Source organism: Chelonia mydas, chromosome 1 (assembly GCF_015237465.2).
Source record: "Chelonia mydas isolate rCheMyd1 chromosome 1, rCheMyd1.pri.v2, whole genome shotgun sequence".
Classification (NCBI taxonomy): Eukaryota; Metazoa; Chordata; order Testudines; family Cheloniidae; genus Chelonia; species Chelonia mydas.
Genome location: NC_057849.1, coordinates 135,328,450 through 135,343,100, shown reverse-complemented (window position 1 = coordinate 135,343,100; position 14,651 = coordinate 135,328,450). Strand labels below are relative to the sequence as shown.

General features: G+C 39.5%; 1 protein-coding gene across 2 annotated transcripts in view; it reads right to left on the bottom strand.

Annotated features, from left to right (window-relative positions):
- Nucleotides 1–14,651, bottom strand: part of SYAP1 (synapse associated protein 1) — a 34,976-nt gene that overhangs the window by 10,217 nt on the left and 10,108 nt on the right. For both annotated transcript variants that reach the window (XM_043537881.1, XM_037901001.2), the window contains exons 3-6: nucleotides 12,898–12,964; nucleotides 10,692–10,765; nucleotides 9,182–9,321; nucleotides 1,604–1,749 (exon numbers count right to left, since the gene is read on the bottom strand). In XM_043537881.1, coding sequence (XP_043393816.1) covers nucleotides 1,604–1,749; nucleotides 9,182–9,321; nucleotides 10,692–10,765; nucleotides 12,898–12,964 — 427 coding nt within the window. The remainder of the gene's footprint in view (nucleotides 1–1,603; nucleotides 1,750–9,181; nucleotides 9,322–10,691; nucleotides 10,766–12,897; nucleotides 12,965–14,651) is intronic.

The following is a 14,651-nucleotide window of genomic DNA, read 5'->3' as shown; positions in this document are numbered from 1 at the left end:
GGTAAGCAGGGGGGCGCTTACACATAAAGGGTGTTAAAAGATAAAGACAAGAATCATTTGATGTGGCGGTGATGGAGTTAGTGGAGGGACATGTTCAAAGAGATCAACCAGGAAGATGATCTTAGTAACTGCATCTGAATGCACCTGAAAGGAGCGAAGATGGGAGATGAAGAGGCCCTAAGATCTGGTCATCGCCTGGATGTATAGGGCTAGATGGAGGGGAGAGTCTGTAATACCACCCAGTTTACAAGTATTATTAACTGGGTAGATCATGATGTTGTTAGTAATGGAGAAAAAAGGAAGTAGGGAGGAATGTGGTACACGGTTTTGGCCATGCTAAATTTAAGTTGATGACAAGACATCCAGCCTCATGCAGAGATACAGAACTGGATGGCGGGAGACAGGTTTGTTATTGGAGAGGTAGATTTATGAGTCATTGGCAGAGAAGACAGTTGAAACCATTTGAGAAGATGAGATCGCACTGAGAGTGAGCGTGGATGGACAAGAGGAGGAAGTCAAGGGCAGATCTCTCAGTACCACCATGAAAAGTGGAAGAGAAGGACCCACTGAAAGAGACACTGAAGTGGTCACACATCTGAGAAAAGAACAGAACTGTGAAAGCCAAAAGAGGATGAAGTTTCAAGGAGGAAATCATCATAAATGATTTTAAAAAGTAGGTTAAGAGGTTAAGGAGGATGAGTATGGTGTATAGATCCTGAGAACTGGCCAAGAGGGGGCAGAGACCTTGGTGAGAGCAGTTTCAGCAAAGTGAAGAGGGTGGAAAACAGAGTAGAGGGGATTCAAGGTTGGAGATGGAGGCGTTGAACTTCAGGCAATGGTTGTAGGTAGTGCACTCAGGTAATTTAGAGGTGAATGGGAGATGATGAGACAGTAGTTGGAGAAGAAGGTGGGGTCAAGGATATCTTTTTTAAAGGATACATATCATATATAGAAAAATCAGCACCTATATTAGAAGTTTAGCTAAACTGAACGCAACATTCAAAACAGATTTTTTTTCCTCAAAAACAAAGCTGAAAAGAAATTAAACATCTTAATCAAATAATCTGAAAACAAACAAAAACTAAAATACAAAAGTATTTCCTGAAAAAAGCTATTAAAGGGATACTGCCAACTTAAAAAAACCCACTTGTCTGATTTAAAAAAAAAAACAACCTTTAATTGTTACAGCCAAGATTACTGTGTTTATAAAACACCAAATTTAACAGAAGAACTAGGTGGAATGTGTAGTAATACCTCAAACTAACTTTTTTTTTAAATAAACTGAGTACATTTTAACGATGTATCTATACCTGAATCAACTTCAGCACTCTTTTGATGAAAACAGCCTCTCTTTAATTATACATAGAAAAGAGGGCAATATTTACAGTGAATCAGTAGATAAAAAAAAACAAAACCCTCTAAGTTTATCTTAAGAGGGATCTGTTTTTGAAACAACACTTTTTCAAGAAGCCTCCTGTATATGGTACAAGTAAGCTGCAAACTAAAAAACGTATATGTCATCTGATGCATATAGATTCTAAGAAATGTGACAGAGTGGATTGTTCATAGTGAGCTGCTTATTCAAAACAAATACTTTCTGTACCTGTCAGCTGTATATCCTCTTTCCTGCCATTGTTCTCCTCCTTTCCTACAACTTGTTGTTGAGCAGCCAGTGCAGTGAGCTGTGCAGACTGTTTAATTAGGGAGACCCGGTAGAAATAATTTCTCCAAAACACCTCCTCCTTTACACTAAAGAAAAACACAAATATAGGTTTTTATGACTACATAGCTTTAACGACTACATTTGATTTGTGGAAAGTTTACAGTTCGTCACAAGCAAGGTAGAAAAAACAGAGACACTGAAAGCTACTGTAGTCATGGCTCACACGAGTAAGGGCAGAGTTTTGTTTCCACCTTCTCAAGTGTCTGGAGTACTCTGAAGTGTAACCAAAGCTTTGAATTCCCTGACATATGGATACACAGTTTAAAAAACCAACCACTACAAAAGTCTCCCGCCTCTTAAGTTACTGTTGCATATTTACCACTTAAAATGGAGTTAACAGTGTATTTTCTTAGGAAAAAAGATCAGCATAATAAACAAGCTGATGTACATTATTATCTTCAAAAGACCATACTACCAACTCCTGCTTTTCAGCGAGGCAAAACAAAACCACATGAATCCCAACTCTAGTCTTGGCTTATCTCCCTTCTCCAAAGTCTCATCCCCTTTGATAAGGTACAACCACTTTGCCTGGGCTGGGCTACTAGTGGGATCAGAGCTCTACTAGCTTTGTGGAGAGCAGCAGATCTAGGATAAAAGGAGTACTATTTGCTCCCTCTGTACAGCACTGCTCCCTCATAGTGTTGCACCAACAGACACGGTGTCTTACATTTTTTTCTTGCTTGTTGAATTTATATTACAAAGTTTAAGACCGTTTTCAAGGTATGCTTTAGTTACACCTAAAGTAGCTGCAACATGCAATATTCTCTGTGCATCAGCTGCGTAAAGCAGTCCTTAAATAAAGGTCCAAACCTACATACATCACTAAAGTCAATGGAATGTCTCATAAAAAGCAAGCACTTACAAAATTGTGTCCCTATGATACTAAATGCCATAGAGTGAGCTGGATGTAACCAATGTTCCCTCTAATTTTTTCCATCCATGTGCACCAATATCAAGGTAATATGTGGATGTGCGCCACCAGTAGAAACAAAAAACCTAGCTATAAATCACCCTCACATATTACATAGTATAGTTTAACCCAACTGTATTTTTCATTAAGGGTAAGGTAGCAATTTAAACAAGGGCCAAAGTTTGGGCTCCTCACTTAAGCAGAAAGCCCATGGGAGTTTTGGTTAACTAACAATGGCAGAATTTGGCCCTAGAAGAGTTGAATACTTTCAAAAATCTACAATCAGCAGCATATTTAAACCTGGAGTGTCACCTTCAAGTTCAACACATTTAAAAATTCAGTCCACCTGCTGTTTGGCAACATCAGATGTTCACTCTGTCAGTTTGAAAACAAAATATCTGGAGTATAATTGTGCAGTGAAGTATTGGTACACAGTATTCTATTAACGTGAAATCTGCAAACAAAATCCAAATCTTTATGTACAAGCTTCATAGCCAAAACCTGCTAGAAAAGCATAAAATCTGAAAATTTGAATCACTTCTTTAAAGTGAAAAAAAAAACACGGAGTACTTAAGGCGCCATAAGTACTCTGCCTTTTTTTTTTTTTTTTTTGCTGATACAGACTAACATAGCTACTACTCTGAAACCTGTTCTTTAAAGTGAGTTACACACAGAGAGCATATATTTGAAAGGAAATTACTCCAGTACTAACAGCAGAACAGACACCGTTAAAGTGTTCTCCTCATATTAAAAAATTCATAGTACATTTATATTCAAAAGGAGAAAATTACCTGATTCTAAGACAGTGGATTGTGAAACTACATGGATCTTACAGAAATGCAGTATTGATTGTTACATTACCTCAGTGGGTTGCTATTTCTACACATTGAACTGATGGTCAGCATTTGCCAACTTATTCAGCACCTCAAAATTCATGGGAGTTTTTGCAACAGGAGTTAGCATACAATGAAGGACCAAAATAGATTAATAACAAATCCCTTTATTTAGGAAGCGTTTTCCGCAAAGTTTAAAGATTCGAAATCAAACAACGTACGTACCCACAAAGATCAGGCTTTCCCTGCAAAAATTCATAAGAGATCACTTTCTTTGGATTTCTTTTATCTAGACTCTTGAAGATTATCTATAGGTAGCCTTTAATTAGTTTCCAAGTAAAAACTTGCAACTGGGGCATCTTCAGTTTTTTTTTTTCTTTCTTTTAATTCTTCATCTTTTTTTAAAAAAAACAAAAACAAAAAACCCTAATTATATGATTTTAAAAAAGCACAGACTTGTGCCTCTAAAATCTACACAGAAAATAACTGCTGTTTTTTTGGAGACAACAGTTGATTAATCATTTCTTTTTTATGCTATGTTGCAGCCAAACTCCTGATAGAGTGGACTGATTGATTTATAGCAACATTTTTTTTTAAAAGGACTGATAACAACTTGGATGTCTCGCTAAGGAATTGCATGAGCTTTTCAACAACAACAAAAAAGAAAGGAAGGAAGGGGGTTGAAGGAACAATGCAGTGTCCAGAGTTGAAGTGTAATTAAAATTTTGCTTTAAAAAAAATCATCCCTAGGTATTTCAGCGCCCTCCCTCCACTTCTGCAGAGTGCATACAGCATCGGTAGCCCAGATTCAGACCCATGCCTTTGTGCCCAGAGAAGTTGCCCCTTCTCTCCCCAGCCCCAATATTCCTGAGCGCAGGTTTCCCAGTGCGGATTCCCTCGTGTGCCAATCACACCCTTGCCCGGCGTGTTGAAACAGAACCAGAAGTTGCTGGTGCTACTCACTTGGGGTTGCAGCTGCACTAAGCACGGCCCAGGCAGCTCAGCTGCTTGTCTCCCGGGCCCTTGGTTACCGCCCTGAACTCCCAGCCACTTCGCAGCCATTCACAACACCAAGCCTCTGCTCTTGTCGGTTCCTTCCGAGCGAGGGGTGGGGAGAGCAGGAGAGAAGATCATCCCCATCCTGGCAATACAGCACTGCCCAGGGGAGCAGGATGGGGAGGGTGTTATGCAAAAATCAGAGGGCAGAGTGCTGTGCAACAGCCCTGCAAGTACTGGGGCAGGGCGGGGATGGGTGCCCGCCTGGTACTGAGCCTACCTGCTGCAGGGAGAGGTGCGCCACCACTGCTCCCTCCCCATCAGCCAGAGTGGCTGGCACTGCCCGGTTCTCCTCCAGCTGCCCGGCCCCGGCCACCCCCCACTCCACAGCAGCCCCTGCCGCTGTTCTTCAGTCCTGCCCCGCTCCCTCCCTCCCTCTGTCGCTGAGGATGTGCACCCCTGCCCGGCACTTGATGGAGTGCTGCACGGCCACACAGCTTAGAGGGAACACAGGATGTAACACAATAATAGGCAAAGTATTCCACATGAGATGCTCCTTTAAAAGAAGAGGGGAGGAAGGGGAACTTGAGTGGGCAAAACAACTGAGAATGTTTGTGTATTATAGGCAAAGCTGGCTGCACTACTGATAAAATTGTCCAACACTACCCATTGTAAGACCCTGTTTCAATTACATATAACTTTGCCAAACTAACTGTTTTGATTGAAATTTTCCATACTGGATGTCAGCTCAGGCTGAACTTTTTGGGAAAGTTTCAGACAAAATGGCTCAGCTGTTTCTTAGAATGAGCTTAGGGAAAAAGTACTTTTTGCAATGTTAAAAAAACACAACTTTTTCACTGAGAAGCTCTAGAGTCCCCCATGTTTCGCAGCAGGGACTTAAAATATGGTAGTGGATGGCATTTGTGTCAGGGATGTGCCTTTTGCTGTTCCTCTAAAAATCCATCTGAATTTGGCCAAGTTACAAGCCTTTGAAAACTGTCAGTTTGCACATGCTAAGTACAGACTTGTTAGCGCTTCAGAGCTAAAACCTTCAACCAATCCATCTGCATTGACCATGCTCCAGCTATGTGTGACCAGACTGCAAATGTGCTCTCCCCCACAGAGCAACTCAGTATACTCCAGCCCCGGGATGCAAGGGTTCAGCAAGACTTCCCTTGAAATTGTAGCTCTGGCTTCTGCATGCCATGCACTGGAATGGAGAGCAGGGAAATTCTCTTCTGTGTCTCAAGGACACCTCTCACCCCCACCCACAGCATCGAAGAGGAAGGTACCTGGCTTGAACGCAGAGAGGACAAGAGCCAGACAATGTGGGGTGGGGTGGAGTGGAGATAAGATTGGGACTTTTTAGGCATGGAGACTGGGAATTGGAGCCAGGGAGATAAATGGCGTACTGAGATTGAAAAAGGGAGCTGCAGAGACTGGAACTGATTGGGCAAGATTAGGATTGGGAACCAGTACGGTGTCGGAGAACAGGAAGATGGAGAACAGATCTGATGAGGAACTAGGGTGCCCTGGACAAGCAGCTAGGGGATGTGTGTGCTGAGGGGATAAGGGAGGGAAGGGGGGGCTGAAATTGGATCAGGAGCCTGAGAGCTGCGTGGGAGCTGAGCTGGGCTTGGCAATAAGACTGGGAACAGGGGTGGAGAGACTGGGACTCAGATGCAGAGTATCCAGTGGGAGACTTGCTGGGCAAGACAATCAGAACTGGGATGAAAAAAGTGTGAGGAGGAGACCGGAACAAGGAGCTGGGGTAGAAAAGAGACAGGACTGGAACAAGTTGGAGGGAATGGGACAGAAGGGGTTAAGCTTAGGGGGAAACAGACCAAAGGGTCTGTAACCCCTAGAGGACATTCCCTCCTTCATTCCTCCGGGAATGAAATCCAAGATTCTAGAGTCTTGCTATTCTTCACACTCAGCAAATATCTGTGAAATCCACTGGCAAAGTGTCTCATCCCCAGGTAGTGCTGGTCCACATAGGGGAGGACAACTTACTACTGCTATCAGTTACTTTGTTAACTCAAGTGGCAGAGGTCTGTGTGGTACATCTAAAGGTTCCAACCTGCTGATGAACCACTGGGATGTCAATATGGTGCCACTTTTATTTTTTCAGTTTGCTTTTATGAAAACTAAGAAATTACACACAATCCCTTCACCCCATGTTAAAAGAACATAAAGGTTACTAAATCAAGCCCTCAAAAATTAGGAAATGCCAGAATTAAAGTGCCTGTGAAACCTTATTTGCCTCCCCTTGTGCATATAAAATATGATACATTTTTCAATTACATGATCATATACTACTTTCCCCCACAGGAATTCTGCCTCAGTCAGTGGACAGGATGGATGGTGCTGTGTGGATAATCAGATCTGTGTAGTAAAGACGACTGTTGTCTGTAAGACCCCTGCCTCGTATATACCAAAGTTGGAAAGTGTGTAGTGAATGAGGCAGGGAACTGCAGGAAGATAAAGTATGGTCTCACACTTAAGGAAGTTGAAAGCTGCCCTGAAGAACTTGGATTCTATCTCTGCCTCCACCAAAGAGCTGAGCACTCAGAGCTGCAACTTAAGTAAATGGGAGCTGTGCTTTGAACATATTCAGTGCTAAGTAATACTAAGTATTCTGAAAAATCAGATCATAGATGTCTCAAATTGGGAACCCTGAATTAGTGGATACATTTGATGTTTATCTCTATGCCTCGGCCCTATTTTACAGATGGGGATAACAGGCACTAACCACATAGAGGTTTTGTGAAAAATAAATGAATTAATGTTTGTGAAACACTCTGATACTATAGTGAAGAGCACCATAGAAAAGTCCATCAGGAAATTAATAATTCTGTCATCAGAGCAGGGTTTGAATAGTGTGCAATAAATAAATCGTAAGACCACTCCACTGAGGAGACAATGAGAAGAAAGCAAAATAATGAATAGCTAGCTGCTCATTAATTGAGCATTGCTCATCCTGTGCACTGAATGATGCAGGGGTCTCTGTGGGGGCGGGAAATATAGTCTTCAATTACACGATCACAAACTATTGTAATGTATTCGTACAAGGGGGCTCTTCCCCATGCTGATTAGGCCTCAACAGGAGTATTGTGTCCAGTTCTGAGCACCACATTTCAGGAAAGATGTGGACAAATTGGAGAAAGTCCAGAGAGGAGCAACAAAAATTATTAAAGATCTAGAAAACATAACCTATGAGCCAAGATTGAAAAAAAATGGGTTTAGTCTAGAAAAGAGAAGACTGACAGGGGACATAACAGTTTTCAAGTACATAAAAGGTTATTATAAGGAGGGGGGAGAAAAATTGTTCTTAATCGCTGAGGATAGGACAAGAAGCAATGGGCTTAAATTGCAGCAAGAGAGATTTAGGTTGGACATTAGGAAAAACTTCCTGTTAGGCTGGTTAAGCACTGGAATAAATTGCCTAGGGAGGTTGTGAAATCTCCATCACTGGAGATTTTTAAGAGCAGGTTGGACAAACACCTGTCAGGGATGGTCTAGATAATACTTAGTCCTGCCATGAGTGCAGGGGACTGGACTAGATGACCTCTCAAGGTCCCTTCCAGTCCTATGATTCTATAAATGTAGGTTGCACAGGCAACCTTAATTCTGGCATTTCCTATCTTTTGAGTGCTTGACTTTACAATCTTAATAATGTTATTTTAATGTACTTTGTGCATTGTGTAATTATAAAGAATTCAAGCTAAACAAGCACAAGAACAATAACAAAAGTTTCCGCAATCTGGAATAACAAATCTTTCTATAAAACGAACTTTGGCTTTTGCTATTTTTATTAATTTTATTAATTTAGAGCTGGTCATATTCAAAGTAGTAAATTGATTGGAAGTTGTTGTAGAGCCTTAATCTGGTGTAACCAGGAAAAACTGGTGCTTAAATTGAGAGAAAAAAGTATTTCACATTCTGCATGGTTCCAAGCAAACAAACAATGTAAAACAAAGCTGGTTGTTAAAAAACAAAAACAAACAATAAGACAACACATGGAATGAGAGAGAGAATACCAAGAGCTATTCTGAAAGAGCAAGGGAATCTTGACCACCTATACTTTAAAGGGCCTATGCCAAGTTATCTCACCTCTGTGGAAATAACTCAAAACATTAAGGAGAGTCAAGAGCCTAAAGCACCTAATAAATCAGGAAAAGAAGAACTACACAAAAGAAAACTTCTAACTATTTGTTTATAACAATCTATAACTGTGTGAGTGTTTTTTATTCTCAAAGAAAAAAGTTTTGAACAATTCAAATTTTATACTCAAGTAATAAATAACAGTCTAAGATGATAAAAGCCAGAGATGGAAATGTAAAGTGAAGGAGTCTCTCTCTTCAATTTAAGCACCTACTATATTAAAGAAATGGCTACAATTAAAAATACCTTGGGAAAAATAGGAATATTGTATTGTATTGACTGGATATTTTCTTTAAAAAGTTTTAATACCAGTATTCCTTATTTATGGACCAACATAAAATGCATGCTTATATTTCATTCACAAAATTCCATGTATGCAAGACAAGCTATGTATAACTTGTATTTATTAAAAACAACATGTGCAGCAAAAGGAATCAAAAGGGAAAGCTGAGGGAGGTGGAGAGGGAAGATGAATAATTTAGGGAAGTTAAGGTTAGAAATTAAAAGACAAATTAAGAGAGTGACAGTACACAAATATAATCAGAAATTGCTTACTGTTTAGGGACAAGATCAAATCTCATCCTGTTCAGGAGTTCATCTTCTTGTAGCATTACCATAGCGATGGGGTACATCTGGTCAAAGTCAAAGTTAAACTGAACACCTGCTGGTGGGTCACGCAGAAAGTTTCGCCTGTCCTTTGAAGAACATGCTACAGTTATTAACTGACATCAGAGGAACTATATCACGTTTGACATACCAGACCATCTCACACCCTACATATTTCTTTAGCATCACAGCTATGTAACTTTCTGTTAAAGACAAAAGTGTAAATAGGAGGATACATTTTTCCATCTCTGTTTTGGCCCAGAAGTTGCTTCAGGCATGTGATTGGTAACCAGACAAACATCATGCTGTATCTAAATTTTGTACGCATATACACAATGTAGTCTAATTTTTTGATAAGTGATGAAATTACTGAAGGTACAGTAACTCCTCGCTTAATGTTGTAGTTATGTTCCTGAAAAATGCGACTTTAAGCGAAATGATAATAAGCGAATCCAATTTCCCCATAAGAATTAATGTAAATGGCGGGGTTAGGTTCCAGGGAAATTTTTTTCACCAGACAAAAAAACTATATATATATAAAAATAAAAAATACACACACACACACACACACACACACACACACACACAAAGTTTTAAACAAACAATTTAATACTGTACACAGCAATGATGATTGTGAAGCTTGGTTGAGGTGGTGAAGTTAGAGGGTGGAAGAGGGTGGGATATTTCCCAGGGAATGTCTTACTGCTAAATGATGAACTAGCACTCGGCTGAGCCCTCAAGGGTTAAACACATTGTTAATGTAGCCTCACACTCTACAAGGCAGCACGAATGCAGGGAGGGGAGACAGCATGGCAGACAGAGACACACACACACACACTGTGTGTGTGAGTGTGAGAGAGAGAGATGCGCATTGCCCCTTCAAGTACTTTAAAAAGAGTAGGACGTTGAGACAGCAGCTGTGGCCAGCTCTCTGTCCTGAGCCCTGTTGTTCCTTCCCCCTGTTCTATATGGAGAATGGGTAAGCAGGGAGCAGGAGTAGGGGGGAGGGGGACACCCTGACATTAGTCCCCCTCTTACTCCCTCCCCTGCAAAGCAAGCAAGAGGCTCCCGGGAGCAGCTCCAAGGCAGAGGGCAGGAGCAGCACATGGCAGTGGGGGGAGGGACAGCTGTACTGCCAGCAATTGATAGCCTTCTGGGTGGCTGCTGCACAGGAAACTGACGGGAGCGGGGAGCTGATGGGGGGCTGCAGGTCCACCCTGGTTCCAAGCCCCCACCAGCTAGCTGCAACGGGCTGCTCTTCCTGCAAGCAGTGGACAAAGCAGGCGGCTGCCAAACAATGTTATAAGGGAGCATTGCACAACTTTAAATGAGCATGTTCCCCAATTGATCAGCAATGTAACAACGAAACAACGTTAACTGGGACGACTTTAAGTGAGGAATTACTGTATATGTTTTAATCAAAATAAAAGACAGCTTTAACAACAAACAAGAAACTTACTGCTGATAAGGCCAAGATTTGTTGTTGAATTGTTTCTTCTTCATTGCTATCTACCCAAGGAGGCACTGCTGCTTCTGTCATTAAAGAAGAAAAAATAATTCAAGTTTTATTATATTTAAATACAAAAATATTTATATTAAGACAGAGCAACACACAATGCCAGAAAGACAGCTGAGCCCCTGGGGTCCCTGTGTCGCTGTCACCCAGCTGAAAAATTAAATGGAAACAGGACATCTTTAAAACAAATTGTTTCAGAACTGTGCTCACTTTAGTACATTAATTTAATTTCTGTTTTTTTTTTACAACGGATCTCAAGGTATAGCAGATGAGTTATGGGAATGAGTCTTTGCTTATTAGAGCTGGTCAAAAAAAAACAAAACAATTCAGCAAGAATTATTTTCAATCAACATTTTATTACTTCTTCAAAAATGTTCTAGGCCAGGACTACTGCCAATAGCTCGATCAATATAGCACTGTGGTGCATAACTGGCTGAACTGTACAACAGTCCTTTTGATAAAGAATGCTTTCTGTCAGTTTCCCACTGGAGATTTATCCGGAAAAAAGTATATTGTACAACCTATTCTCTGTTGAAAATAATTGATGCACAATTATATGACAATATACATTGTAAAACACACGTTATAAGATTAATTTGACAAAAATATTTTAGAAGAGATTTAAAAGATTATAGTTAAAATAGAAATGGTTATGGTTAGCATTCATGAATACAAATTGTGCTGATATACTTTAACAATAGCCCATATTTCTGTTTTTGGAATAATACATAAATGAATCGATTTCCAAATGCCCAACCTTCACCTTTTTTTTTTGGCACTGGGGGGGGGGAGATACAAAAAAATTAGATTCACCAAAATAAGAGGGTGTATTTTATAATGCTTAATGCTAATTTACAGATTTACTTTAAAATGTTCAGAGAAGTTCAAAGGGTAGTCCAAAAGTGAGTATAAGTTTGGGGAGGATACACTGTACTACTCATACATAAAGTAAAGATTAAATCTCTAGGTGTGAATATAAATGCATACTTAACATAGTATCTAATAATATATATTAATAACGGCAAACAGTATGACAAACTTCAGCATGATCCATTTGAAACCATCAACGTATTCAAGGTTAAAGAGAGATCTATGTCAAAATGCAATACACTTTTCTATCCAGCCTAACCAATGACATAACCAATACAGGGACAAATTCTGCCTGTCTTACTCACATAAGCAGACCCAGTGATCTCACTCTTTAATAGGCAGCAGGTTTAAAACAAACGTAAGGAAGTAATTCATACAATGCACAATCAATCTGTTGAACTTGTTGCCCATGGAACATTGTAAAGGCCAAAAGTATAACTATGTTCAAAAAAGAATTACAGAAGTTCATGAAAGACTTAGCCAAGATGGTCAGGGATGCAACCCCATGCTCTGAGTGTCCTTGAATCTCTGACTGCCAGAAACTGTGACTGGCCGACAAGGGATGGCTCACTCAATAACAACACTGTTCTTTTTATTCCCTCTGAAGCATCTGGTACTGGCCACTATTAGAAAACAGGATACTGGGCTAGATGGACCATTACTCTAACCCAATATGGCCATTCTTATCTAACCATACATAGATGCATAACCCAAGAAGGATTTGGATCACAGATAATTTACAAACCTTAGAGAAAGCAATTTTCCCCGGAACAATAAGTAGAGCACATCCCACAGAGAAACTAATGAAATGCTAGAGTGGCACCCACACTGTATGTTATTCATTCCATCTAGTAACATGTTTCAGGGCTAGCAGAGAGCCCAAGTGACAGGCAATCAGAATGCCTGCCTCCTCACAAAATATAACAACCTGAGGTTCAAAATAAGTCACAAGAGATCAATCGCACTGATTTTCAATTATTATAGTTAAATATGTTTGCTGAATTTAGTAGAAAATGCTGGATTAGCTGTACAGTTAACTTGTTTTAGCTAAGTTTCAACTAGTGATCGCTTATCTCTTCCCAAAAATGCACTTACTGAAATCCTGATATACAACTATTGTGCATTATACCGAATTTCCATGGGTCATCTTTTTTTGTCACAAGGATTAGGTTTAATCCTACTGAGACTGAGCTGATCTATGTAGCTTTCATCAAAATTTAGTGAAACGTGTTAGTTATCTTTAGTCAAAGACCTACATTTAATAATAAATATTCAATACCTGACTTTTTTGTGTGCTTTTCTTGAACAAATTTCTCTTGTTCCTTCTGAAAGTCTCCAATAATTGTCTATAAGAAAAGGTAAATTCACTTAAGGAATGAAAGGAAATGGAATATGTTACAGAGTTGTCTTATAACATTCAGAGAGTAAATAATTTGAAATACATTTCAACTTAACATGACACTTTAGTTATACTTGAGGTCTTACTCTTTTGCAAGTTAGCTAAGCAAGAAGACGTCATACTAATTGTTCAGCCCCTTACCCCTTAACTGCACCCAAAACTCAGTTTTCTCTTTAAGAGCTGAAACTCATATGTATGGTCCTCCAAAGTGATATGCACATTTTACCAACTTTGAAAAATAAATTTCATGAAAGTGTACTGTGCACACGCAATATGTTATTTTCTTATCCACTTAAGTACACACAATGCATAGATTCCCTGAACATCTGCATATTTAAATAAAGGTGCCTGCTTTAAAAAGTATTACCCATTCAAACACACGCGGATCATATTTTAAAAGAAGAGAGGGGAAATTAAATGCAGGGAATAAAAACATCAAACACAATGTTGCAGTTAAGATTTTACAAGTCACCAAATTCAAAATGTACGGTTCCCAAAGCAACCCCTAGAATTTGGCAGAGAAACTGTGCTTACCTAATACAGAGTCATACTTCCACTCTGTGACATTTAATAATTTTCAGTAATCAAGGAATTATTCAATGTCCTGCATTAAATCTAGATAATTAAGAATTTACTGTATTGTAAATTAATGTTAAAACTGAAAAAAACCCCTGGGAAGTCTCATAGTAGAGCTAGGAGCATGATTCATGCTCTGTGAAATGAACCTTACTATGAAAGTCTTAAGGATTTCAATCTATTTAATTTAGTCAAGAGAAGGTTAAGAGGCAACTTGATCACAGTCTAAGTACCAACACAGAGAGAAGATATCCAACCCTAGCGGGCTGTTTAAGTCTACCAGACAAAGGCATAAAAAGTTCTAATGTCAGGAAGCTGAAGTCAGAAAAATATGAACTGTTAATAAGATGCAAATTTTAACACTCAGGTTCTTAACTAATGGAACATATTACCAAGGGATGAGGTAATTTTTCCATCACTTGGAGTCTTTAAATCATGCCTTTCTAAAAGATATGTTCTTGCTCGTTCACCAATATTTGGGCTTGATGCAGATATCAATGGTAGAAATTCTATGGGCTGTGTTATATAGATGGATCACAATGGACCCTTCTGGCCTTAAAATCTATTGGTTTATGAATCTATTAACACCAGTAAATACATAGTACTTCATATGCTCAGTGGGCAAAGTTCTGGATACTGAGAACTATAACTGGATTTCCTGGTTTTTCTTTGTAAAATTTCAGCCATAATTGGGAATTAATGTAATTGATTTAATGTAGCCTCACAAGAGAATGGCATATTAGGCCTAAGAAACCAGCTTCTGAAGTCATCTATGGATAGATAATTTTCTAGGAAAGTTACAATCTACAAAGTTCTGATTCTCAACTCCCAGTAGCATTTAAAAGGCAGGTTGGATAGCTGCCTTCCCTCTTCCCAGTCAATTAAGTTCAAGGTTACAGTCAGGTCCCCAGACAGTGATTCTCAGCTAAATTCCCCAAAAGGCCTCCATCCCTCAAAACACTCCAGCCTTGGGGCCAGAGTGAATCTCGCTGACTGTTTGAGGCGTGAATCAATCTTTAAATTAAGGAAGCAAATAACTTTAGTTGTTTTTAATCTTG